The following is a 25,765-nucleotide window of genomic DNA, read 5'->3' as shown; positions in this document are numbered from 1 at the left end:
AAGATGGAAAACTGCCCTGTGTTTTAAATCTTTGCCAAAATATGTTAATAGGACAGAGAGCGCCAAATTATAAAATATAACCAAAGACCTGGTAAACCAGCATTGCACAATTAAAGTAAAAGGAACACAGTAATGGGATTTTGCCATTATAACAAAAAACTCCTATTATTTTACCTACAGCTGCATTCACAAACAGTGGGAGTGAGAGTGGCTTGTACTATGCCTTATCACAGTGGTAACGAGTGAGTTATGTGAACTAGTAAATGAGGTAGTTGGGTGCGAGGTTTCTCTGGGGCTGAGCTATTTATTTCGCCTGTATATCTAATGACTCTGTAGCCCTTTGAAGAAGATGGAAGTTTGACGGAGTGGCAGTGTTTGTGAGCACACAAGCAGCACACTTTCCCCTCAGGAGGTGCCTGAAGACTGCCTGTCTGGCTTCCTAGCTGGCTGCTTCACTGGCTGCTGAGCTGGATTTTCACGCAGGCAGGGAAAAGAGTATTGACTGAACCCATGTTGGATCACAGGGCAAAGCAGCTGGTAAACAACACATGCTCATACATGCATGCACACCCCCACACACACAGACAGACTTTTCCAACTCAGTGGACAATCTGCATGGGCACAGAGGGACAAATGAAATGATTTGGGGATAAAAGATGAAATTATGTTTTATGGGTCAGCTGTCTTTCAAAGACTTTTCCAAATAAAGGGCAGGTTGAAATGGCATTGAGGCAGGTTTCAGATAGGCACGACAATGTTTTCTCTGCAAATACACAACCTTCAATAAAGGGCAAGCAGATAGCATTACTCCCAGCTCAGGACGTGTGTACTGCACGGCTGCAGCCTCTCTTTATCCCTGAGAAAGCTGCAAGCACCAATGGCTATTGTTTGGCTGTGTTGTAGAAAAGCCCCAATATCTCTATTCCTTAATAAAGGCAGCTTGACCCTTTCAGGCCACCCCTAAGTGTTAAGGTTGCAGGATCACATTGACAGAGTAGTGAGTGCACAGGAGAGTAGGCATTAATCGGTAATAAAATTCACAGAAATTTGAAGGTGGTTTGCATCCCAATATACTTGACAAAAGATTGACAGGCCGTTGAGGAATTAGATTCCATCTGGTCGTGTCCTTCACTGTGTCCTTTGTATGCAAGCAGATTCAAACTCAAACTTAATTGCAGCCATGATTCAGTCATATCTGAGAGTCTACAAGCACTGCACACTTTCAGTCATAAGAATGAGCAACACATACATATTCACGTGTAAGGTGAACCTAACCATATCAGCATAACAAGGAAAAAAGGTATGCAGTGACAGTAAATGCAAATTAATACATTATGGATGAGTACATTGAATTTTTGTATTTTATATGTGCCAGTCACAAGGGTCTCTGAATGAAAATAATGAAAATTTATGATGATAGGCAAGCCGTTGGGCTTTCAATTCAGATGGCAGAGATAGTGACGATGACAATAAGTAAGTTTCTTATTAATATTCCATAGTGAATTGCACCATTATATCTACTATAGCACCATCATTTCACATACATAAAGGGCTCTACATTCATATTTTATGTCATCATTGCATACAAAACTAAATATAACTGGAATACACTGTTTTAAAATTGATAGCACCATCATACCACGGATTTCTAGGGAGAGGCCTGTATAAGTTTGAGTAAGTAATACCATACCACTTAGATTGTTGTTTAAATATTTATGCTGTGTGCTGTGTACTCTCTGGTAACACCAGGCTATTAAAGAATGAATGATAGTCATAAGAAACTGAGCTGAACATGTTATGGTCTAAGTATTACCATACCAGAGCTTTGCCTTAAATCTCTAGTCTGTATGTTTTGACACATCTAGCCACGAAATAAATTGTGCTGATTTCACATCCCCTATTACACTCATTGGAAAATATCCTTAACTGTCCTTATTACTCTTCAGTATTACGTAATGGGAAATAGCTTTGCCTCATGTGTAACAAAATGTGATTAACATCCAAATCAGCATGAAATTCTGTTGAAGATTACAAAGGCAAAAGGTGGAGGCAGAGGAATGAGATCTAATTCAACCAAGACAGTCACTGGAGACAGTGAGAGATAGAAGGAGACAGAAGAGGGAGAAAAACGGAGCAGGAAGACGGAGAGCAGAAATGGGCAGATGGAGAGGGGAGAGGTCCTGGACTGGCCAGGTCTGGGGCAGGTGGGGAGATGAGGAGGGGGTAAAGGGGGATGGAAAAGGACATCATGAAAGGGTGGGGGATTGCGGCTAGTGGATGGGTTAAGCCTGTTTGTGGAGGAAAAGGTAAGGGAACAAGACAGAGACCAAAGACACAGCCGAAGGATACTGGGAATAGAAGGGGAGAGGAGCAGAAAAGCCAAAGGAGCACTACTGGAAAAAAAAGTAGACGGAAAGGGAGAAGAACAGAAAGGTAGGAAAGGAGTTGAGATGATGAAACTAGGAAGAAAAAAAAGGATGCTTATAAAAAAAACACAAAATATGATGAAGGAACAGAGAAAGAAAGAAGTAGAGCCAGATGAACGATGAAGTTCACATGAAAGAGCAGAGGGGAAAAAAGGAGGGGTGAGCGAGATGGTCACAGAAGGATAGTTCATATTTAGACAGCTCCCCGCTGCACTCAGCTCTGCTACAACACAGATAACTCGGTACATCCATTAGTTCAACTAATTCCCATCGCCATCTGCCATGCAATTTCAGATGCACCTCTGGAGTTGCAGAAAAGGTTCAGGACTTTGGGGGGAGGGATGTTGATTTGGAAAATATGAGATTAATTTGCTTAATTGAGGTACCTAATGTTTCCATAACTCAACAGTGGGAGTCCTACAGGAAATCATGTGAGGTTGGTGTGAATATATGTCCCTCTCTTAAGGATAAATTGTGTTTCTTCTTCTGGCTGATGGATTTTTCTTCTAAATGAAGACCAAGTTACGAAGAGCTGCCCTGTAGTCTCCGACATAAATTCCACAATTCTTTCACATTTCATTCAAATAGTCAAAAACAAAGAGCAGAAAACTATGCTTTTCTTACCTTCATAAGCTACCTTAAATCCATGAGCGCTTACTGCAAAGTCACTGGTAAGCCTCAGTGAAAAAATGGAGCCAGAACTGGTAACAGGTGGAGGGATGGTAAATCCTGTTAACCTGCAGAGGGGGGAAGGGAAAGACACATTAGCACTGAACATATGATTTAATTCATATCAATAACATTTCTATGCTAAAAAAAAATGACATTGTGCGGTTGTAGTTTGAGCTTAACTAATGCAAGACAACTGTTTTAATTAAATCTATATGATAACAGTCCAACAAAACGTGTCAGAAATTCAAAGAAGTATTGTGGTCATATCATTTGTGTTTTTAAGGTATCACATGATAAAATGTTCCAGAGCAATCAACCTGAATGACATCAACTACCATTTAGTTTATTCCCGAGATTGTAATTATTCCACACAGACAACACTATTAAAAAGTTGTGAAGCAGAAACTAAAACACTACCCAGGTTTGTTAACCTTTGTCAATTTTGTATTTATATTAGAAAGGCCACCAGGTGAGGAGGCTGGCCATAAATTTATAAATTCCTGTTGAGAGATGTGTGCACTAAAATGCAACAATCCACAAAAACTGCACACCAAAGTAACTATCACCAAAAATGATGACTGTTCAAAGACCTCAAACCTCACACCACTGGTAAGTTTGTGAGCTGTAGCATTTTGTGTCTAATAAAACAGAACTGCTCTGAGAATTGTGATGCAATTTGTCTACCAGTAATATACTTGGTAGTATACAATCAAAACCCAAGCGAGAACCTTCTCCATTGTTGGATGGTGTTTGAGGGCTGGCAGCTGCATTGTAACAGACTGCTTCATTACTGCATTTCAAATTAGGTGCAGATCCAAACAAATCCATTTACTTTCACGACGTCGTAAACAAGATGTGTTGCTGACCATTTCTCAGCGGCAGTTGCTGATGTTCTATCGACCTTCCACTGCTGTAAGGCAAGCTGTGTGGCATGGACAGAACTTGAGAGTGAAACAAAATGTCTCCTTCTCCATTGCTGTCTCGTTTCCTTTTGTTATTTTCCATTGCTAGATTCGGGGTCGTTTGTGTGACTGAACCTCTACTTGACAATAAGCCAGGTGAATAATGTCTGTAGTGGGCCAAGTGTGGAAAAACTGAACCTCCCCAAGTGACAGCAAAGAAGAGGGTGCTGTATTTACAGCTTCAATAGAGTTTCCAATTACAGCACTGTGAACTGTGCTGGTCCTTGCAGTAAATAATTACCCTCTGTCGCAGGTACTGCACAGCATGCCAAGATACAGCTAAAAGTCAATTGCCACATGATGCAATTTTGAATACATTTATGGAGGAAACAGAAATTAAAATGTGACCTTGTTAGAGGCTTAATCACTCACAAGAGAACTGTTCTGAATATGCATGCCATCATGGTTAAATTAAAAGTGGAAGCAAGGTTGTGCATCGCAAGAGAAGTCTTTGTTGGAATGCTAAAACAGCAGGCAAAGGAGAAAAAGATAGCACATTAAAATTATTTTTGTCACTTTTTGAGTTTACCGGTACTGTTTCAATGACATTAAACAGGCCACAGTCGAGATATCATAAGGAATATCATTCATTTCACAGGCCCCTAACTAGTCTGATATGTAGAGCTGCAATCAATCGATAAGTCGTCAGCTATCAAGTTGTTGGCCAACCAATTCAATTATCGATTCACTGGTTTGAGTAATTTTTTAAGAACATAAAAAGGGTACATTCTCTGATTCCATCTTATTAAATGTGAATATTTTCTGTTGTCTTTCCTTCTCTATGAAAGTACATTGAATATCTTCCAGTCGTGGCCCTATCTATATATCTATATATCTATCTCTCTATATACATATATATACTGGGCAAAGGTAGAAATGTGTTCATCAGTAGAAATCTGGCATTGTTGTTTCACCTGCAGGAGCTATAAGCCTTGCAAGTTAATGGGATGTGGGCAGACATGAAAGAGTGTAAAGTTAATACAAAAACCTGTAACATTTAAAATTAATGTGGGAGGGAGACTGAAAGATTCAGTTTGAGTTTTAGTTTAACTGTTTTGATTTGTTTGTTTTTAATCACTTGAATGTGAGGCAGTTGGTTTTGTTTGTATGAAAGGTCAAAATAAAATAAGATAATTTGGTGTGATAAAGTAAAATATAGTTAAACCATTTCTAAACTGAATTTAAAGAGCTACTGTATTGTGATACACATTGTCACTATAAGTAATTTATAGAAAATTTTGGTCATAACACCAACCCCTACCCCAGACCCTATCTCCTATCCCCCTACTTCTGCCCCCTTGCTTATTGTCAAATTTAGAGTTCATTTGATCCCAACAACAACAACAACAAATGTGTAAAAGTTTGTGCCTGCATTTTGCTCAGTTGTGATTCTATCACAATGAAAAAATCTGTCCACAGACGGACAGATATATAAACGCCTGTCAAAGTACTCATTACAGCAGTAGTTCCCACTACATACGGTGTCCTCTGGATCACAATTGCCTTGATGACGCACAAACACAAACTCAAAGTAAAAATAATACCAGTCACAGCAACGTCGCAGCTGGTAAAAAAAAAAAAAAAAAAAAAGGCATTTTCAAAACTCTTGTTGCTAAAGTGCTACAGCAAACAAATATCTACAATTGTGAACAATCATGTCTTTTTTATGTCTTTTGACTACTAGTAGTAACTATCTGGAAACTTAGCATGTAACTAACAAGCCTTCAATCTCTCTCTCAGCACCGTTCCAACAGGAGTGCAGCGGTCCGCAGTGCCATTTTCATGTCAGAGTTATATATTTTCAATAAAACACAGTTTGACATCAACCCAGGTAGTCTTTAATATTAGTCCTCGTTACCTCAGGTCTGGGGAAGGGAACCATGGGGGAACTAATTATTGGCTGAGCACAACAACAAAAAATACAGAGCGGCTCCACAATACGAAGTGTTTGCACAAAGGTCGATGCCTCCCTCCAACACGTGTGCAATGCACACAATAACACTAAAAAGCCTTGACCTGCAGAAGTTTCTAAAGAGGGGACAAATGGAACAAATGAACACTGCATTTGTTGAGCCAACTGTATACTTTGTGTTGCAGCATTGACTATAAAGACAGGGTAAAGAGAGGAAGGGAAAAAATGTGTTGCAACACGTGATAGAGAGAGACAAAAAAGAGGAGAAAAAAAGGATGCAGTGTTATAGAAACATATACAGGGCAATGTGAAGAATTAGTCCTGATGAGCTAAAGCCAGGGTATTTTCTTTAGTCTCCTACAACCACCAGGATATCTGAAATAAAGACATTTTCTCATGACCACAAGCAAGGTGGATAAAATGCCTTAGAAAAAGATTAGGCACGCCAAAAGGAACCTCAGACCCACGTTCCAAGTCTCAACAGGCTAAATCCTCTCTTAGATTGCACTGTTGTCATCATGGCACAAAATAGCAGGGGAATGAGGATGTCATGGGGTTAGTGTACACGAGGGAACGACATCTTTTCTAAGGCTGTCAGTGAGAAGGATTAGGAGGTGACAGTTAAGGCAGAGTTGGTGAAAATTCTGCACTCCTAGACTCATTTCTGATTCAAACAGGTCATGTCTCAATTTGTATGGGTCACAATAATGCAGGAATGCATTAAACCTGAAAAAGAAAACTCAAATGAGCAAAATTTTATGCACTGACATGAAAAAATGCAACTGCCTAAGAAAGACTTGTTGTGGTTTAATCTAAAAAAGAGTAGCCTCACATTTTGACAACATTTTCTCAATAAGTCTTTGGAAAATCTCATGTTTTGTTTTCAAATGCAAAGAAGCACATCGTGACCTAAGCCGATGTTTAACATATAAGCAGACAAAGAGATCTCCATCTTCTGGCTTTCAGTGCCACCTGTTGCTTTGGCAACGGGAGCATCAGGTGAATGGTTGGAAAATGTCATTAACAAATAAACACCATGGGGCTTGCAGTCTCCTCAGATACAAGGAGCTTATGAGTGGGATAGCAGACATAAGTCTGCAACTAAATCACACTTCCATTTTCTACAAAGAAGACATCCTAAAAACCGGATTATACCCTAATCTGATTTTGGGAGGTAGGCCAGACTCACCAGGGAACTTTTATTTTTCTCTTAATTTGAGATGGTAAAAGTAAAACAGGATGGACCCTCATGTTTGACAGAGGTTTGTCTTAGCAACTTTTTACTTTGTTATTAAAACATTTGACAATCTGACACATGCATTTGATCTACAGTTTATTCTAGCTGATGGTACGAGCCCTTGCTGTTTTACTGGAAAATTGTATGAATTGACAAGAAAGGTCATCTTTATCCACACCATTCATAGACCTGTTATATTCCACTTTTTTTAAAGAGTGGTAGAGAATTTGCACATAAAAAATAGGGGGTTTAAAGGACTACTGTTTTATATCCAATGAAGTCATATGCAAGCAAAGTAGGATCACAAATAAAAAGGATCAGTAAATCTTACTGTATGTTAGGGTAAAAAGGAAAGTGTTTGGATTAAAATAAACAACGATTTCATGACAAATAAATTCCAACTGCAGAGAAAACAGTGTCATCCACTTAACAGTAGATAATGCAGTCCCGTTCAGAGCCAATCAGTAACATGTGGTTACATACTAGTTTTGTGTCCTGCGATGGTGATGGAAGATGGTAAATCAGAGGTCATGCAAAGTCAGGACCAAATTATTTGCATGAAAATGCTTTGATGAATTTGATCAAAGCCTGTTTGAAAACAAAAACAACATTTGTGAAGTCTTCACAGTGGCACAGCATACAGCACATATGACTTCAGGTAAGAGTGAGATGGGAACTTTTCACTTTTTCATTAAGGGAATGGCAATAGTTTTCCTTTTACTTGGATTTTTAAACCTAATTTTAATGCCTATATTAATATAATTCTAACTCAGTTGCTTCATTTTGGTTCAAGCAGAGGTGGAAATAAGTTAGCACTGTTATTGTTGTAATCTTTGAGCAATGTGACATTATATCCATTTCAAGAAAAACAAAGCTAAAGGGAAAAAAACAGGAAATGGCAGACAGTCAGAGGACACAGACCATTAGTTACTGTCTGTAGGTACTCAAATCTAGCAAGCACAAACCCCAGTGGCGGGGTCTGATCCAAGACTGCCACAACTCCAGTAAAACTCCGGTTACTGCAGTTACACAGGTTCAACCCAACCAGCTGTGACCCCCAGCACTGGTGTTTGAGCTGGCTGCAACCGCTGAGGGTCCATCCAAAGAGCTAGCTACCTAATTCTTGTCTCAAGACTGGTTGTGCCTTGTTGTTGGAAATATGCGTCATGATACACTGGATATATGATAGAAGTGTGTGACTCAGCCTTTTTTCATTGGCCTAATTTTATAAAAATAAAAAACAATTGCAATTCTTAAAAATCGCAATACATATCAAATCTTCTCTCAGATGTCCTGATAGTATCAAATCAGGAGAAAAGTATATCATTGTAGCTCTATGGAGAGGCTTATTTACAAAAAAATATAAAAACAAATTGAACTTTGTGCAGCTCGTGAATAGAAACTGCGAAGTGCTAAAAGGACATAAACCGGTTCTGCTGCATCTGTATTGTACTATACCGGGTCAAACCAAAATGTCACTGCAGGTCTAGAGACACCAGGTGTCTGAACAGCTCTAATGGCGCCCTCCCTGTTTATGGATCAAAGCAACACCAGTAGCAGAAGAATGACTATGTGTGCCTGGGAACAGTGTGCCAATGATTGCCTGGACAGATGCAGCCTTTCCTTCCACCTGAACGCACTACATCAGCCCTGAAGGTAGCTGTCAGACATTCCCGCCATCTGATTAGTGTGTCACGGTAGTGGCATGCCATATAGACAGAGAGGAGAGAGAGAGGGGAATGATGTACCTCTATTTGTCTGACTCACTGTCTCTCTACCTCCATCTGTCTATCCCTCTGTGTTGCACTAGCGCTTTCTGTCACCCAAGCACTCTCTCTCACTTTCTCTGTTTCTCGTTGCATGAGGATGCGCGTATTCACTGTTACTTTTCCTTTTCCTGTCTTGCTGGTTCACCATTTATGTCGCTTTGCCTCGTTGTATCCCTTTGTTCCCCTCTGCCCACCTCTCCATGTTGCTACACTGTTTTTAACCTCGATGTCTCCTGGGAAAAAAGAAGAAAGAACAAAAACAGACGGGGGGGGGGGGCTTAAGTGTTCTGACTGATCTTACCTAGTAAGCAACAATTAAAGTGAACCACTTGCCTTCAGTTTATTGGTAGAACAAAGCAAAATAAGGCATTGCTTACTTACTATGGTGAATTATGGCCTTCTTGCTAGCCGTCTCCTCAAAACAACGGAAAAAAACAGCAGGGGATGATTAATAGACTTATTTTGCAGTGACATGTTCTAACCCATTACAGCAGCCTCAGACAGTGACATTTTGTTTTAATAACTGCTGTAATAAAGGTCAAATCATCCCATCAATTAATTCATACTTGGCTTATCTCTGTCTAATAAGAGTGAAGACTGAAAAAATGTGATTTGTTGAATTGCAAAGGGAAATTCGGTGTGAAAAATGCCAAGTGAATGGTCAGAAAGTTTTTATCCTTCTCTCTGTGTGTCCAGTGCACCATTCTAGTTTTGCACATAAATCACATTGATATTTTCTACAGTATCATGAATCTGAAAATAATTCTCCTGATATAAAGAGGCAGGGTGTCACATGCAAAAACAAAACTGAGATAAATATGAGCCATCAATTAAACTAAAAATACTGTAATTAGGCTAGTTCACAGGTGTGCAGACAAAAAGGTAATTAATCCTCTTCTTCTGCGTGTATGCCATCTGTACAGTCGTTCTGGTAAATTTATGAGAAGAGGAGTAGACAGACTAAACAGAGACATGATTTAAGTTAAAAAGGTTGGAGGTGACAAAGCAGAGGCACATAAATAAAGCACTGCACAGCCATTAATAGTGCTTTTACTTCATGAAAACTTCAAGCTATTTTCAGTTATCTAAAAAGCGATTTTTATCAAGCACAAGAGTCATAATGAGTCAAAATTTAGTTATTTTATCCATCACAAATGTTGATTTGCAAGTGACTGAAGATTCAGGGTATAATGGTATATGTATCGGCCACAAACCGCTCAGTACAGGACGTTTAGTTTGGTATGCCACATCCTCAGTTTGGTAAGCCTTATGACCCATGCAAATACTGTCAAAATAGGCTATTTATGTCTATTAATCTTACACACAGAACAGAAATTACAAGTTACCTGGAAAATTTAGGCAGTTGTTGTCAATATTGCCAATTGGCTCAAGTTAGCCCAGTTAGCTGAGCTCAGTGGACAACAATTTGGTCTGTGCCGACATTATTCATCCGAAGTCAGGTACATCTGTGCATATGCTTCAAGGGAAACTTTAAGTAAATGACAATAAATTATTTTCTGCATTATTTTTGTTTCCCCCGCTGTATCGAAAAAGTACTGAACTGTGATCCTAAAACTGTGGTACATACCAAACCATTCATTTTGTGGATAGTTACCGCATTGAGAAACTTCTTTCCAAAGGATCTGATTCGATGTTAACCAGCTGCATAATTTTTCTGCACTGTACACTTTCTGCACTGTGTTAGAATAAATATTATAAACCTAACAACTTGCCACTAGTGGCACCACTTCTTCCATGATTTGTACTGCTCAGCCTCCACAATTTTATCACAGGGCATAACAAGACAGTAGCAATAGGCTATGTAAAGACACAGGTCAACAATCACTGATTTACATCCTACCACCTTAAACTCCTAAAGTGCCGCCTGAAGTGAATCAGAGGGTTTTGAACGGTTAAATATGTCAGTTAAATGTCAGGCTAAGTCGTGATAACCTTTCTGTTATTTCTGTATTACATTAGAATGCACTGCTATGATTCATACCACTCCACTGTGAAAAATTAGGGCGGATTGTACACTGTCACAAGTGCTTTCTTGCAAAAACTAGTATGTACAGGACAATGTGCTGACTAATAAAATGCACAAGAATACACAATAACTTTGCAGGTATTTTCAGTTTATGCAAAAAAAAAAAACACTTTGTGGCAAAAATGCTGAACAAACCTGATATGTTTTGGATAACAAGCTTTTAGTTGTGAGGTACACAAGATCAAATTTTAAACATCAAAATCAAATGTACAGACTATAATTGACTTAAATTCTGTTGACTTGATTTGCTTCAGTGGGAATTTGTAGCTTGCTGATCCATTAACTATGACTCAAATCAAAGGTGAGTCCCATAATATGGCTCTAAATGCACCTGAAGTGGTCCTGTATGAAAAGTTTCATAGGATGTTTTAAATTCGAACTGATCAAGAATAAGGCTGGATTACACTGTTTTTAAGAAGTATTCTGTGATAAAAATCTCCATTTGGAAACTTAGCTCTGTATGTTTCTGAAGAAGAACAGAAAACGGGTGTAATTAAAACAAAAGATAAACAATAACTTTGTTTTTCCTGCATTTCATTTCACATTCATCTCAATATATGCGGCTATATGCCTGGCTGGCTGAAAACATTTTGTGTATTGCCAGATAAATGATCAAGTAAGGTTTTTGAATATGATCCTCTCTTCTTTATACATAAATATTAGATAATGCACCAGTTGGTCAGAGGTCAGTGGCAACTACAAGTATTGGTATCCTAAAATTAAAGACAATGCTTTTTTTTTAGGTTGCACTTTAGTTGGAGGTAAAGCTTTGACTTTGACAGTACAACACTAAACAGGTTCAGTTGCAAGCTAAGTCTCAGTTTCACTAACTTTTTGTTACAGCTGCCGTCAAGCTCCAAACCAACATCACTACTTTGCTCTTATTGTAGTCACCCAAAACATAACAAATCATCACAACTCCATATCTAATGTACAGAGAACCAGTCCAACAGAGGGTAAAGTCTCACTCACTGGGTGCATGTAATCCTCTGTAATACATCCACCATTGCCTGACATCTACATTCAGTTTCGTTTCAGGAAGTCCCCGTCCCTATGACCAACAGTCCACCTTCTGGTATTCAAGCCATAAAATACTGACAGAAAACTTCAGATTGAGCAAAAAGTAGATTCTACAGAATGTCTGAAAGATATTCAAAGGTAATGTACAATATAAATTAACATCTAAATCTAGATTTTCTGACTAGTTTGCCAACTGGTAAGGCATCCCTGCCAACCTGGACCCTCACCAGTATGCTTTCAGAACCAACAGAGGATGCCATATCTACTGCTCTTCACTCAGTCTTCACTCACCTGGAGAATATGAACAGCTACATCAGGATGATGTTTGTTGACTCACCATGCAGGTTAAAAAAACACAGAAAAGGCTCTACTTCGTATGGAAACTTAGAAAGGCTAAATTCCACAGTAAGATCCTGGTTAACTTCTATAGAGGAGCAATAGAAAGCATACTGACTGGAAACATTACAGCCCAGGACAAGAAGGCTCTACAGCGGATGATTAAAACTGCCCAGAACATCACTGGTTCCCATCTACAGAGCATCAGTGACCTCGGTGACGTGAGGTGTCTGCACAGAGCCCAAAGGATACTGAAAGACAGCAGCACCCCAGCCACAGTCTGTTCACCCTGCTGCCATCTGGAAAAAGATACAAAAGTATCCGCTGCCGAACCACCAGACTACAGAGCAGCTTCTTAAATCAGGCTGTGAGACTCCTCAACTCCTCCTTCGACGCCAAAAGATGTAGCAGGATTTAGGGACTGATTTCAAATTAATTTTCTTTCTTAAACTATGTTTAAGTAAAAGATTACAAATAAATTTACCTTCTACCTTCTTCTATCATGTAAGGCATGAGTTTAATAACCCATGTACAAAATGATCCTCAACAAGAAGAGAACTGAGGTTAGCACTCAGTTCTCTGTAGTATGACGATCTTTTCTATCTCTTTGTCGACGGACTATCTGGTCTCTTATCTTCACGAAAGAGTATTATGCAAACTCCTAGTAAAGCAACAATGAAATAAAGCACTGACTGTCATTTAAACGACATAGAAAAACCCAATCTTTACACCTTCTTCTACAGTGCAAAACTTTTTTTTGGTGCATGGTTACAGTGTTGAGCATTGGGTTAAGTTAAGGGCCTTGACAGAAGGATTACTTATTCACAAGCTGCAGCAAGAAAACACGGCCTTATAGCCACAGAACAAATCTAACAAATCAAAAACTGATCCTTTATCAACATAGCATTCAATATGTCCCATCACGGTAATTGTATAATGTCAGTAGCAAAAACATCATCTTAATTAGGTCATTATTTGTGCAGAGCAACACACTAACTCAACTCCTTTCCCCTACCATCTTCAGCATATCATTTCAGCACAATAATGAGTGCTTCAACCAGCCACGCTCAGGCACGAGGGATTGTACGTAATGTGAGCGCAGCACCAAGTGAGAGGGATGGGGAAAAAAAACTTCACAGAGCAAAGAGAATACATAGATCAATGGGGAGACACACTAATCAGGTCCATCACGGGGATGTCGATTCTTTTTCATGTTAAAAATTCATTGTCGCTTTTGTCGTGTTCCCTTCTGAATTTCTGCCTTAATTAATTAAAAGCATTAATAAATTCAGGGCCTCTTTAATCTCTATCAAGGCTTCTATTTATAATTACCCCGGGAGGGGAAAGAAAAGCAGGAAAAAAATAGTTGCCTGTCATTGTGTTCACCTTCTTATTTACTTCAGCTGATGATACACCTGAGCAAAAAAACACATCAACATACATTCAGAGAAGGGTGGGAAAAACAAGGAACAACAGGAAAAAAAGCTTCAGGTGTTGCCATATGGAAATGAGCATCTTTCAGATCAAGTTGCTGGAAAAGAGTGTGGGAAAGTTTGTGCTGCATCTTTGTTGACAAAGTTTAACAAAAGGTAAGAAAACACAAGGTAAGGAGGCTTGTTTTTTCCTTTTCCATGATTTTTGTTTTGGAGAGAATTAATTGTGTAAGAGCTGACGTTCTACTAGCGTACATTTTAGGGCCTCGAGGCACAGCAAAGACTGTGTCATGGAATTATCATTTTCTGGCACCACATAACATAGTCCCACATTGTGGGGAAATCCACCACTTGGAAAAAACAAAAGTGTGACTAAAACACAAAGAACAACGTTGCTATTTAGAGGTTTGGGTCGGATCAGCAAAAACCCATCAGAATTTGAGCCATTTGCTTTTGTCTCGTAGCAAGAATTAGTTGTGCTTTTCCTCCTCCTCTCTGAATGGAAGGATTAGTTCCATGTGAATTCAGAAAGTCTCAGCAAAATACTCTGGTTTCTTGTTTTGGAAATTGTTAACCCTACATTGGACGCAGCCAAAACAGCATTTGCTTTTCAAAGCTTTTAAATTGAAAAGACATTGTCACTCAGTGTCCACTTAATTAGGTACACCTGTTTAATCTAATGCAGTCCAACACAGCTTCCCTCCTATGACATCTATTTTTATGATGCCTATAGCATTCAGTTTTTGTTGGCTGTCAGAGGTGTTAATTAAATAACATGTTCTAGCATTTAAGTCATAGTTAGTGATGTTGATTTACTGAACTGTATTTATCAAGAGGTACTTCTAATATTCTGCCCATCCTTATGTACGTAAAAGAAAAGGACAAACAGAATCTAGGGATGTCAGCTTTGGTTAACTTTGTTTTCATTAGCCACACAGAACTGGTAACTAAGCGGTTTATCAGTGAGAAAAGAAAAAAAGAACACAAAATGACTAAAATACAAGAGGCCTTTCCTCTTAGTTGCTGTATTGACTCAGTGTGTGCTTTAGCACTGCATTTTTAAGTGCTTTCCATTTAGAGTTGGTAAAGTTTTAATGTTTTGTAATGTAAATATTTTGTCTTTTCTCTTATTTTCTATTGGCCTTGCTGATAGACAACAGCTGCCACATGCCGTTTGGACTCAGTGGTGGCTGGCTTCAAATTATTGGCACTATTTATTAGCTATAATTTGAATTTTCATAATATTAATAATAAAAATGTCCCATTATCGGCCAATAATTTATCTACCCCATATTATATCGTCCATCCATACTCAAAACTGTAAGTAACAGCTAACCATCTTGCTAAAAAATAAAAAATTGTAGCTATTGCGGCTTATGTTATTGTGACCTGCTTGATAGCACAGTGACTAAATGTCATGTTATTTTAGATGCATCGACTGAAAACTGATGTTTCAAAAAGGTCTGACTTATGTTTTCGTGTCCTATTTACCCACCCACCCTGGTAAAATGCCTTAAATAATTTGGTCTGTGGTTAACACAAGCTAAAGATACTGAGACATTTTGTTCTGCAACATAAAATATGTCCGCTTAAACTCGATTTTGGAACTTTTAAGGTTTTACTCGTCTTAAAAAAGGTGCTAACAAGTGGCTCAAGTGTTTGTCGGGGACGTTAGACGTCATCACACCGGACACAGAAACTCATTAAACCCACTTGTCCGCTTCCTAGTGGTTTCTATCTACATGACATTAAGCATGCACTTTAACATTTACATACATTAATTTCTCTGCAGTCCGATTATAAACATTAGTAGATAAGCATCCTAAACAAAACAATCATACATCCTCATCAAGACCACTGACTCTGCTCAGCCACCTCCCTGACATTAGCTTTGTTGTGTATTCACTGGCTGTATAATACAGCAGCCTCTACCACAGACGCTTGAGCCAACATGTCAATAAACAAACACCTCAGTGTACACGAGGAAGGAAGTCACTGTGAACTGAAAAAAATGCAGACTCAAAGTATTTACAATTCGATTTTAACCAGATTCTTTATCACACTGCATACTAATGATCAAAATATTCTAAACTCACACGCAGCAGTGCACACCTCAAAACCACAGGTTTTTCTCTACCTATCTTCATCATCACTGACCACAAGCATTGCGAGGACAAAGCAGGACTAAGATGCAGGAAAAAAGTGAAACAGGAGATAATGAGCAGGGTGCTATTGAAGTTAACATTTTCTGTGAAACCTTTCTGCTGAATAGAACCATGTTTATTATAAAATACCCATAGGATTAGTTCATAGTCATTACATTAGTGCTGTAGTGCAGGTTTATATTAGTTAAATGGAAACCAGGTTAAAAGATGAAGGTGCGTTTGAGTAGTGAAGTACAGCCTGCACACGAAATCATCATTCTAATTGCCACTGAATGTCAAATTACAATGTTTCATTGGGTCAAATTAAGAGCATGTACTCAGCAGGTCAATATTTGCAAACTAAATCACCTGGTATGGATCATCTGATATTTAGTTTAGTTTAGTTCAGTTTATTTCAGTCATTTTGCAACTTATATTCCTCAAATAGACACAAGAAAAAAAAATAAACAATATACTTTTGAAGCAGTGACATACCAAATCAAGTTTTTCTGACCAAAAAAGTGTAGGCTAAAGCTGTAGCATATTGCACACTTGCATATATTTGGCTTATACTGTTCTCTTTACATTTATACAATGCAAATGCACGTCATGTACTTAAAATAGGAATTCTATTATCTTACGTTCTCATTAAAATTACATACTATATTCATAATCATTAGGCACGAGTAAAAACTGCCAATCTCGTACTAGATAAATATACAGTAGATATAAATACAGGTTTGGGCAATAATATTAGCATGTCCATAATATTGTTAAGCATCTTCCACTGGACTCATATCACAATGAAATGATCATACCATGTCATAATTTAACATAATTCTTTTTTCAAACTAACAATTCCATGTAATAAAAAACTGACAAAGTTTGTCAGTGAAGGTTATGTCCTACATGGTTGGTCAGAGGTAGTTTGATGACACTATACACCATCTTGAGTCTCTGTTACATGACTTTCCTTCCTTTTGCCAAATTATGGTAAATCAGACAAATTTCGCTATTAATACCTTAATGTGCACTTCAAACATCATCCAGCCCTGGTGTGTCACATTTCAATATTTAAACTAAATAATTAAAAATGATTTCCAACATTCCAGCTGGATCTTATATAATATTCTTCCATGTACGGAAAATGTCTAATTAATTCTAGATTCAATAAGGTAACTTGGGGTGTAGTCATTTGATGTTCTATTAAGATGTGAGGAAAGCTTCCGTGTGCAGACTTTACTTCAGCCCTGAGCCTTGAGCAGCACGCCTCACATGCTGTGACAGTGGGTCAGTTTTGTAAAGTGAACTGGTCTAATAAATAACTGCAAGTGTCTATTTCAGTTTGGGAAAACATCACACCCACAACACACCAAATTAAGGTAAGCAATGGCCATCTCTTGTATTACTGCTATTACTATAAGAGAGATTGGTCAGTAATAATGCAAAAGTTTAAAACTGACATTATACTACAAAAGCTGGAAACTAACACATGCACGATAGAAATATTTATTTAAAAAAAAAAGAAAAAAGAAAAAAAAAACAGGCCCAGCATCTGAAAGCATGTTTAAGCACAGTTTGAAATCCACTATTAAAAATTGTTTCTAACCCTCTCAAACCCACCTCCTTCAATTTACCACCACAACTGCACAAATCAAAAATTAAATTAATCTCAAATCAAGTTCTGTCAAATCTCAAGATTTAAAAGACATATTATTCTGGATATCTTCAAAAATGTATTTAGGCCATTATACCATTGACAACATGAAAATGCCTGTGGATTAGCCAGTAACAGATTTTGTACCACCACAGAGCTAACTGTCTTTTATAGTGTTGATTTTGAAACAGTCAACTCCACTTCATGAAAAGTAAAAGTGCACATTTAGTTTTAGAAATGTATGGCTGTTGAGTAAAGAAACAAGACAAGGAAAACTTCACCTGAAAGACTACATCAGACAGGGAACCATAAAAAGTCCTGGCTGCTTACCTTAAACTCAAAGCCCTGGATTAGGCAATCAGACAACCAAAGAAAATTAGATGATCTTAGTACTTCTAATAGTATTCCTGCATATTTCTGTCAAAAAACTCACACTAGAACAGCCACAGTTACTAACATCTACAGTATTTACACATCTGCACTTGGTCACAAGCTTTTTTTCCCCCATTTGAATAGCTGGCCGATTGAATTACAGCTATTCAAACAGGGAAAAAAAACTTGTTACCTTGCCTTTGAGTCTAAGTGAACAATATATGGTCATTTCAACCATTATCAGTAAACCGAGGCAGCCCCACCGAGATAAATACAGTAGCAACACACTTCTGCTCAAATACTGACTACGACCATCTTGTATAAAAAGGCAACAAATACAGAGAGTAGAAACAATGTCTGTAAAGCTTTTCCATTTGCAACCCCAAATAAAATATCCATGCAATGAATAGCATGTTTGTTGTGCGTTGGTTTAGTTTTTCAACTACACTGTTATTGTAAGACGTTTGTTATTTCGCCAACTCCATCGTAGTAGATGCATTACCACACTGACAAGTCTTAAAAACAACAGAGGTTTTCACTGGAGGTATTATAACGTGTCATATCAGGAGAAGCACCCCATAACAATAATCATGGCTCTGGTCATTTGGACCCTACTGCGTCATGCAGATAGCCAGAATTCAAAATAGCACTAAGGTAATCCATGGCTAATACACTTGTGCTTTTTAGCTCAGTATGCAGCCTTAAACGTGTTTGAAAGTGTAGCTCTTTTGCGGATTACGTTGCAGACACGCGATAATGCTAATCTTTTTTGCAATGTTGGTATTCATATTCCTGGTTAACAATATAATTAATCATTTGTCTATTATAATGAAGACCTGGTGCCAGGCTTTTTACATTGCACGTAAAGTTTAGCAATAGCCGCTACTGAATGGTCCATAAGCTAACGTTAGACCTAGCTAACTTTCACGACAGTGGGCTACTAACGTTACTGTAAACAAATTTTCTAAAACATGTAAAGGAAGACGACAGGTCGAAATAAATTAATGTTAATAATATTAAAGAAACAAGCCACTTACAGAAGTTATTATTAGCACAGGTGAGAGGAAAGTTTTCTCTCCACCGTCTTTTCCCAAGATGTGTTAGCTCTCCGATTACAGGTTGCGTTCAGTATTTGTTGGAGTGTGGGAGATTTGGGCTGCATTCAGGTTCAATGGGAAATTTTTAAAGGAATGTTTTATTCTGCCATGGACTACGGGGACCTAAAGGATGTTTTCAAACATTTGTCAGCTATCAATCTGGTTATAACCCAACCCCCTACCTAGTAAACCACAGCTCTGCAATTTATTCTCAGAAGCAATATGTAGCTATATGTTATTTATGTTCCTCATTTTTGTGTTCTGCATATGTGTATGTCACTTATTGTTGTACTTTTGTATTTGCTAAATCTTTTGTTCGTATTTCTTTGCAGGTCTATATAACTCAGCAGTGTTTTCCATTAATAACAGAGACTATGGCGGCCGCCATAGTGTCAGTGGAGCTGGACTGTTAATTAAGAGCCATATTAAAACACCATTGGGTTAATTAAAGCGTAGCAACGGCAGGGACGCGCAGCAGAACGCAAGGCGCATTAAAAGTGAAATTAAACCGTTCATTCTCTTACAAAAATCTGCAAATACCTCCTCTCATCTATCGATCTGATCAGCTGTGGACGTATCAACAGATCAATTATCCACCTCTCAAGTGACATTCAGCTGCCAAGGAGATAAAAAAGAACAACGTCTGTTGCGCTGCATTCAGGGACCCGCAAAAACGTCAGATATTAGAGTGACACCACAGGCGCAGTTATATAGTTATATATACAGTATATATTCTGAACACCTTTTCACGGATTTAGGATGAGCTGATTTTTAAAATTGCACTACAGTTTAATTATGTTGCTGAATTTTAACAGCAGTCTTGTCACTGAAGCAAAACTTCTGGCACTGTGACAACACTAGTTATACTTAACAGCCGATTAATTTATCTGAGCATATGAAGCAACATCAACAGCATGTGTGATCACATAACTTGTTGATGTTGTGCCATTTTACTGCCATTAAATTCAAATTACCGACATTAAAATGCCCTCTGTTTATAACCCACAGGTTTGAGCCGATGTGTTGTGGTAATGCTGAATATTTTGGTATGGATTCACTTCTGTTTGTGCAACAATGATTTCACTAGTACAGAGAAAAAGCTTAGACTGCAAATTCCTTACCATGCATCTGGAGAGAACAAAATACGGATTCAAAGTCACAGCAATGTCAGGAATGGCTCGATAATTGCTCAAACATAAGGCATTATATTTTGAGGCTTTTTTAAACATTTTTGCGGCAAGAGCAATATATGTGAGATCATCAAGTGATGTGGAGTCAACCAGCATGGTGACAAACCTTTCATAAGCCTGACCTTGAAAACAGCATTATGCAACATAATCTTTTAAGTATCTAAAGTGATTCAGCTGCTAAAGTATCAACAATGAATCAGCTCTTGAATTATTCCACTTCATTGCCACTCTTTGCTATACATCCTCCATTGTATTAGCATGTGACCTCAGTCCACTTTCACTGTAGTCGAGCCACACAAATGAGCCAGGAGGATTCATTTTGGCACAGTCTTTTTGAGTGTTTCACGGAGAAATGCTGGACCCCACACTCACCTTTGATGGAGCATGCTTGTAAGTACAAGTGGATAATCAGACACTAAGATGTCCTTTCAAAAAAAAAAAAAAAGAAGCTTTTGACAGGTTTGAAAGCTGATGTGTGTATCAGCTCAGACGTGAGATAATCTTCTCATAGTACCCAGCACACTTATCAGCAAAGAGTGGGTTTATTTTGAGCAATTTGGTTTGACAAGGAAAAAGGGAAACCTTTGTGCCGTTTTCTTTGGAAATCCAAACAAAAAATGATTCTTTCAAGAGGGTTTCATTTGAGAAAGCAAGAGATAGAACTTCCCAAGAATGCAGTAGTCCAGATTCTGTTTAAGTCAGACACTATTAATGTCCTTATTTTTTATGGCCAAGCAACAAAGCATTTGTCACTGTAATGACTGACTTTCAGGCCACATGGTTAAACCACTTGACAAGGTTTGAGGGTTTGATTGAGATCATGTTGGTGATTTGAGGACTTTTAATAAAAAGCATCAGAATTATATCTGGATTAAAATCTGTTATATTCCACAATAAACTCCAAGAATGATGTTCGCTGAGAAAATGTCTGTAACTTAACCTTAGCCTTCAGTTTTATTTCGGTATCTGCACTGTGTACTTTGATCAGTTTCAGGTCCATCCCTAACGATATCTTACATGCGGGTTCGGTACAATGGGCTTATACTGCAAAAATCATGGAATTTCCTCTCGCCATGGGTATCAATTTTTCGTTATCAAATTCAATTATCGAACAGCACGCAGCTGCATAGAGTGAATTCACTGTCCCGTAAAAAATCAAACACAGCAAGAGCCAAATCATTCTGCTAGAGACAGATACTGAGGAGAGGGAGAAATGTAAAAACAAACATAGACGAATCTTCCCACTCCACTTGAATTTGAGGCTTTTGTGAGAATGCAGAGAGCACACTGAGTAAACAGCTATTTGTCTGTTCAGTGACAAAAGTAAACAAGTGAAAGTCTTTGTGTTTGATTTCCATGTTTTTTCTCTCTCTCTCTCTGTCTACCTCTGTGTCCTCCAGTGAAGCATTTGAATAAAGAATGGCTACTGAGCTGACCCATGGATCACTGAAGCCAGCACAGCGTGCTCATTCAGAAATAAATGCCTGGGATTCTTTTTAGAGCTGTCGGGTTGATGGGTTTCTCAGCTCTGGGAATCCAAACCCAACTACAGTGTGTTTCATGGAAGAAGTAGTTTGGGGCTTTTTTGTACTGTGGTGTTTGAACAAAATCATGTAGTATTTTTCCTTTTGCTGCTTAAAAAATACACACACACACACACACACACATATTGTATATATATATATTTATACATGCACAACTCTCCAGAGTATCAAATATTGCAATCATACTTAGAAATAAATATGTTACATTGAAAATGTGTGTGAGTTTAATGTCCAAAAAGCATCTTCTGAAGCCAAAACACAAAATGAGCTTTGTGACACTCTGCAAACAAACCCATGTCAAAAAAAGAGTGGAAACAGTGCAATCCACACACACACACACACACACACACACACACACACACACTACTGCTGACTTGCCTGAAAAGAACAAACAGTCTTTGTCATGTGTACATTATAGATGAACCCTCGATCAGAAGTGATCATTGAAGGCTCCCGTCCTTTTTACTTCCTGTCCCTGCCTGCCAGCCTTTAAAAACAGCCTTCAAGGTGCGTGACTCCGGGGCCACTTCCTTACCTTGTCCTGAAGTTAGCTGGGTGTGGGTGCCCGTCATACAAAGATAAAAAGTCATATTCCTCCTCCACTGCGAATGATTGAAAAACTATATGAATCCTGCTCCCCTCCTCAGCAACAATCACCCAGGTACAGTTTGCTCCATTTGGATATCCATATGGAAACCCGGGGCTTTCTATCGTCCCATTCCTCCCTTTTAAAGTGCCTCCGCAAGTATGGATAAAACCTGTAAAGAGAAGAAAACACACAGACATTATCAGATGCACAGTGAGTGAGTATGACTCAGTTGAAGAAACAAGAAAAAAAGGAATAAATTGTACAGAAAATGTACTTAATTTTGCCTGCTGCATACATCCAAGCAGCAATAAATAAACAGAATGGCTTTAAAACTTTCCAACAGGCTTGTACAGATGCTATTCCAAGTAACATTTTTATTGTAACAACTGTGTGCACCCTGTAAAGTCCAGGTGCAATATTTCTTCAACTGAGAACAAATTGTTTGTAAAATCCACATTGTTCTCAGCTGGCAGAAGCTGTGAGGGAAATCTGGCAACCGGCTGAACAAGAGCCAAGTTTTGTGTTTCCATTTATGCTTTCACTTCAAATTAAAAAAAGGGAATAGGCTGCAACAACTACTGCTTTCATTATAGAGGAGAAATGCATAATTGAGGACTACAGTGATGTTTTTCAATGTTATATCGAACAAAAAGCTAGTGATGTATCATTACTGCCCACTTCTTCCCAGTGGGTCAGAGAGCCCCAGAGACAAGCGAAAAGCAAGGTCTTCCAATTTGGTGCCACAAGCCCTTAACACTCTGTTTCACAGCCCACACAACATATATCTTTGCACCTTGCTGCACTGGCTTGCTAAAAAATCAATACCCATGACATATGAGGTTAAGCATTATACTATCATTCTCAAACTGCAATGATCTGATTGCTTGGGTAACCTTTAATGTAAATGAGCAAATGTGCCACAGCAGAGTTACTCAAACACAAACATAATGTGTCTCACTCATGCAGACGTTTACAATAGGCTACCGCTTTTTCTAACACAATCACACCTATTCATCCACACCCAGGATACTCCCACACTTCCACAAACGATGTCTGAACACACCTCCATACACACTGTATCACACCAGGAAAAAAAACGGGAAAAAATGTGCCATTTTATTTGAGGCTATCTTGCATGTTGTCTAATGAAATGCAAACTTAATTAAGATGCATGGTTTACGCACCCACAATTTACTCCTAGTGTAATTAGTTTTTCACACTAGGTAGGTAAAGGATGTTTTGCATAGTGTTGGCCATACACACGCACTGCAGTATGTGGAGCAAAGCAAAACACACAGATCACTTGGCGGCCATGTAACTGAAATAGCCTGTAACTAGAAAAAAACAGGGGCAATTTTTCCTTATAATGTGCACGCTTCTTATAAATTGATGTTAGCAAACAAAATGTTAAACTCTGAAACAAACTGACAATTAATTTCCTTCTTGTCAAGCTGTTTCATTATATTTGGACAAAGCCTCCCAGCTGTTTATATTTCATAAAAAAACAACTCTGTTATCACAAATATGATAATTCTCTGGAACATTTTTCCTATAATCTTTACATCTTGTAATACCTTCAGGATATTATCCTCACAGGGGTCCCGACCCACAGTCTCTGGCAGTACAGTGTATCTCCACCTATTGTCCAGATAACTGACCTACCCCCAGGACCAGTACACTCCTCCCATGTCCAGTGATCAAGTGGCCTGACCTTCTTAGATACAGTTATGGATCGGGTATACATCACACTTATACAGGTTTATGATGTTGTGTCTGGTGATGAGCTGCTGCTCCAAATACAGTGAGGGAAAATTCTCGCCAAGGTTTGCTGCATGCCTAAGTTGCAATTATCCCCACCAGCATTGAGCAAACAAGGTGATCATGGCAAATTTGTAGCATTGATGTGCCGCCTACAGGTTCAGCATGATCCAACCTGTGACACGGTGCATTATTGCTGCTTTCAAGTGCTTTCAGGAATATCATATTTACCAGCTCTCTTCACGACTTTCTTCACTGATCCAACAAAGTTGTCAGTAAAACTCTAAGTGTGGATAAGTAATTGCCATGTGACAGCTGTATTATTTGTTGCTTGGTGGTCTGTATATAAGGGTTTGTCATGTGTTTCTATTTTTACTAAGCTTATCCCTCAAGTTGTCACACATTCTTGAATTTAATGACCTGAAATAAAGCCTCCCTGTAAGATGTCAGCTCCTTTTTGACGTTATTTTTACAAAGCTACCACCAACATTCATTCCTAGCATGTACATTTTCCATATGTTTCCAGATAAAAGCAATTGATAGTCTGATAGTATGGAAGACACTTTAAAGGAAAGTTGGAGATAATGAAAAGCAATATTGTATCGTATCGTATCGTATCGTATCGTATCGTATCGTATCGTATCGTATCGTATCGTATCGTATCGTAACGTACTTGAAGACATGACAGAATGATCCACACCCTCTCTGGCTAGTTACAATGGCCTTCAAAATGAAGTTTAAGGAAGACCTGTCCATTGCTTAAAGTGAGCCCTCCTACAGTTGTTGCTGTGGTCACAAAAACATTTTTATTCACTTCAGTAGAAGCAAGAGGAGCAGACCATCATGAGGGCAGATATGCATAACACACAATTTGAATACTAGTGTATGGCTTCAGTCTATTGTTTATCTTGGAAAGTCACCTCTTCCATTTTTATGAGCCAAATTATGATTACATTTGCATACATTACACACATTTTCCAAAACAAAATTTTATTTGGCCATGGCCATAGGATGATGCAACTGCACTGTGCATCCAGCAATAAAGGTGGCAGAAACAAAGATGCACTGAGTTAACTTTTACAAGGAGTGCTATTCAGCCAGAAACAGTTGCCTAATGTTTTCTGTGTCTCTGGAGGGAGCTTTCTAAAGTCTAAAAAAAGATGCCGATAATGTCATCAGGCTTATCTCAGTTTGAGGTCTAATTGGAGGTTTGGAGTTTGAAAGAAGTGAGCATTTAGGAGGCAGGAGGGGCCTAATAAAAAATGCTGTTCAGAGGTATTATGGGACATGTAGGATCTAGTGTTTGAGAACTTGACCCAGCAGGCCACCATTGTTAGACAATGACATTTAGTTGAATTTATGTTGTGATGTCAGATGACCAAATTTAATATCAGGACAACATCCAATGTCAACATCAATTTGAAAAAGAAAACTGACGACAGATGATGTTGATATTTTGTTGGTTTCAAACTGTCTTGTTAGGTAACCAAAATCCAACATCTTCCAGAGATCTCATGCCAACCACAAATTGTATAAATAATGACGTAGCTTCTGTAGTGTCAGCCATAGGTTTGTGGACTGTCATTTTGAAGCCCCGAAT

The 25,765-nt window shown here is 38.4% G+C and overlaps 1 protein-coding gene across 1 annotated transcript in view; it reads right to left on the bottom strand.

The window, feature by feature from the left end:
• The window catches only part of LOC121945336 (CUB and sushi domain-containing protein 3-like), a 232,487-nt gene that overhangs the window by 192,755 nt on the left and 13,967 nt on the right, over positions 1 to 25,765 (bottom strand). Inside the window, exons 2-3 of the mRNA XM_042489465.1 lie at positions 22,354 to 22,576; positions 3,051 to 3,163 (exon numbers count right to left, since the gene is read on the bottom strand). Of these exons, the coding sequence (XP_042345399.1) occupies positions 3,051 to 3,163; positions 22,354 to 22,576 (336 nt within the window). The remainder of the gene's footprint in view (positions 1 to 3,050; positions 3,164 to 22,353; positions 22,577 to 25,765) is intronic.

Source organism: Plectropomus leopardus, chromosome 7 (genome assembly GCF_008729295.1).
Source record: "Plectropomus leopardus isolate mb chromosome 7, YSFRI_Pleo_2.0, whole genome shotgun sequence".
NCBI lineage: Eukaryota > Metazoa > Chordata > Actinopteri > Perciformes > Serranidae > Plectropomus > Plectropomus leopardus.
The sequence above is the reverse complement of the archived record's forward strand: the minus strand, read 5'-3'. Positions and strand labels throughout refer to the sequence as shown.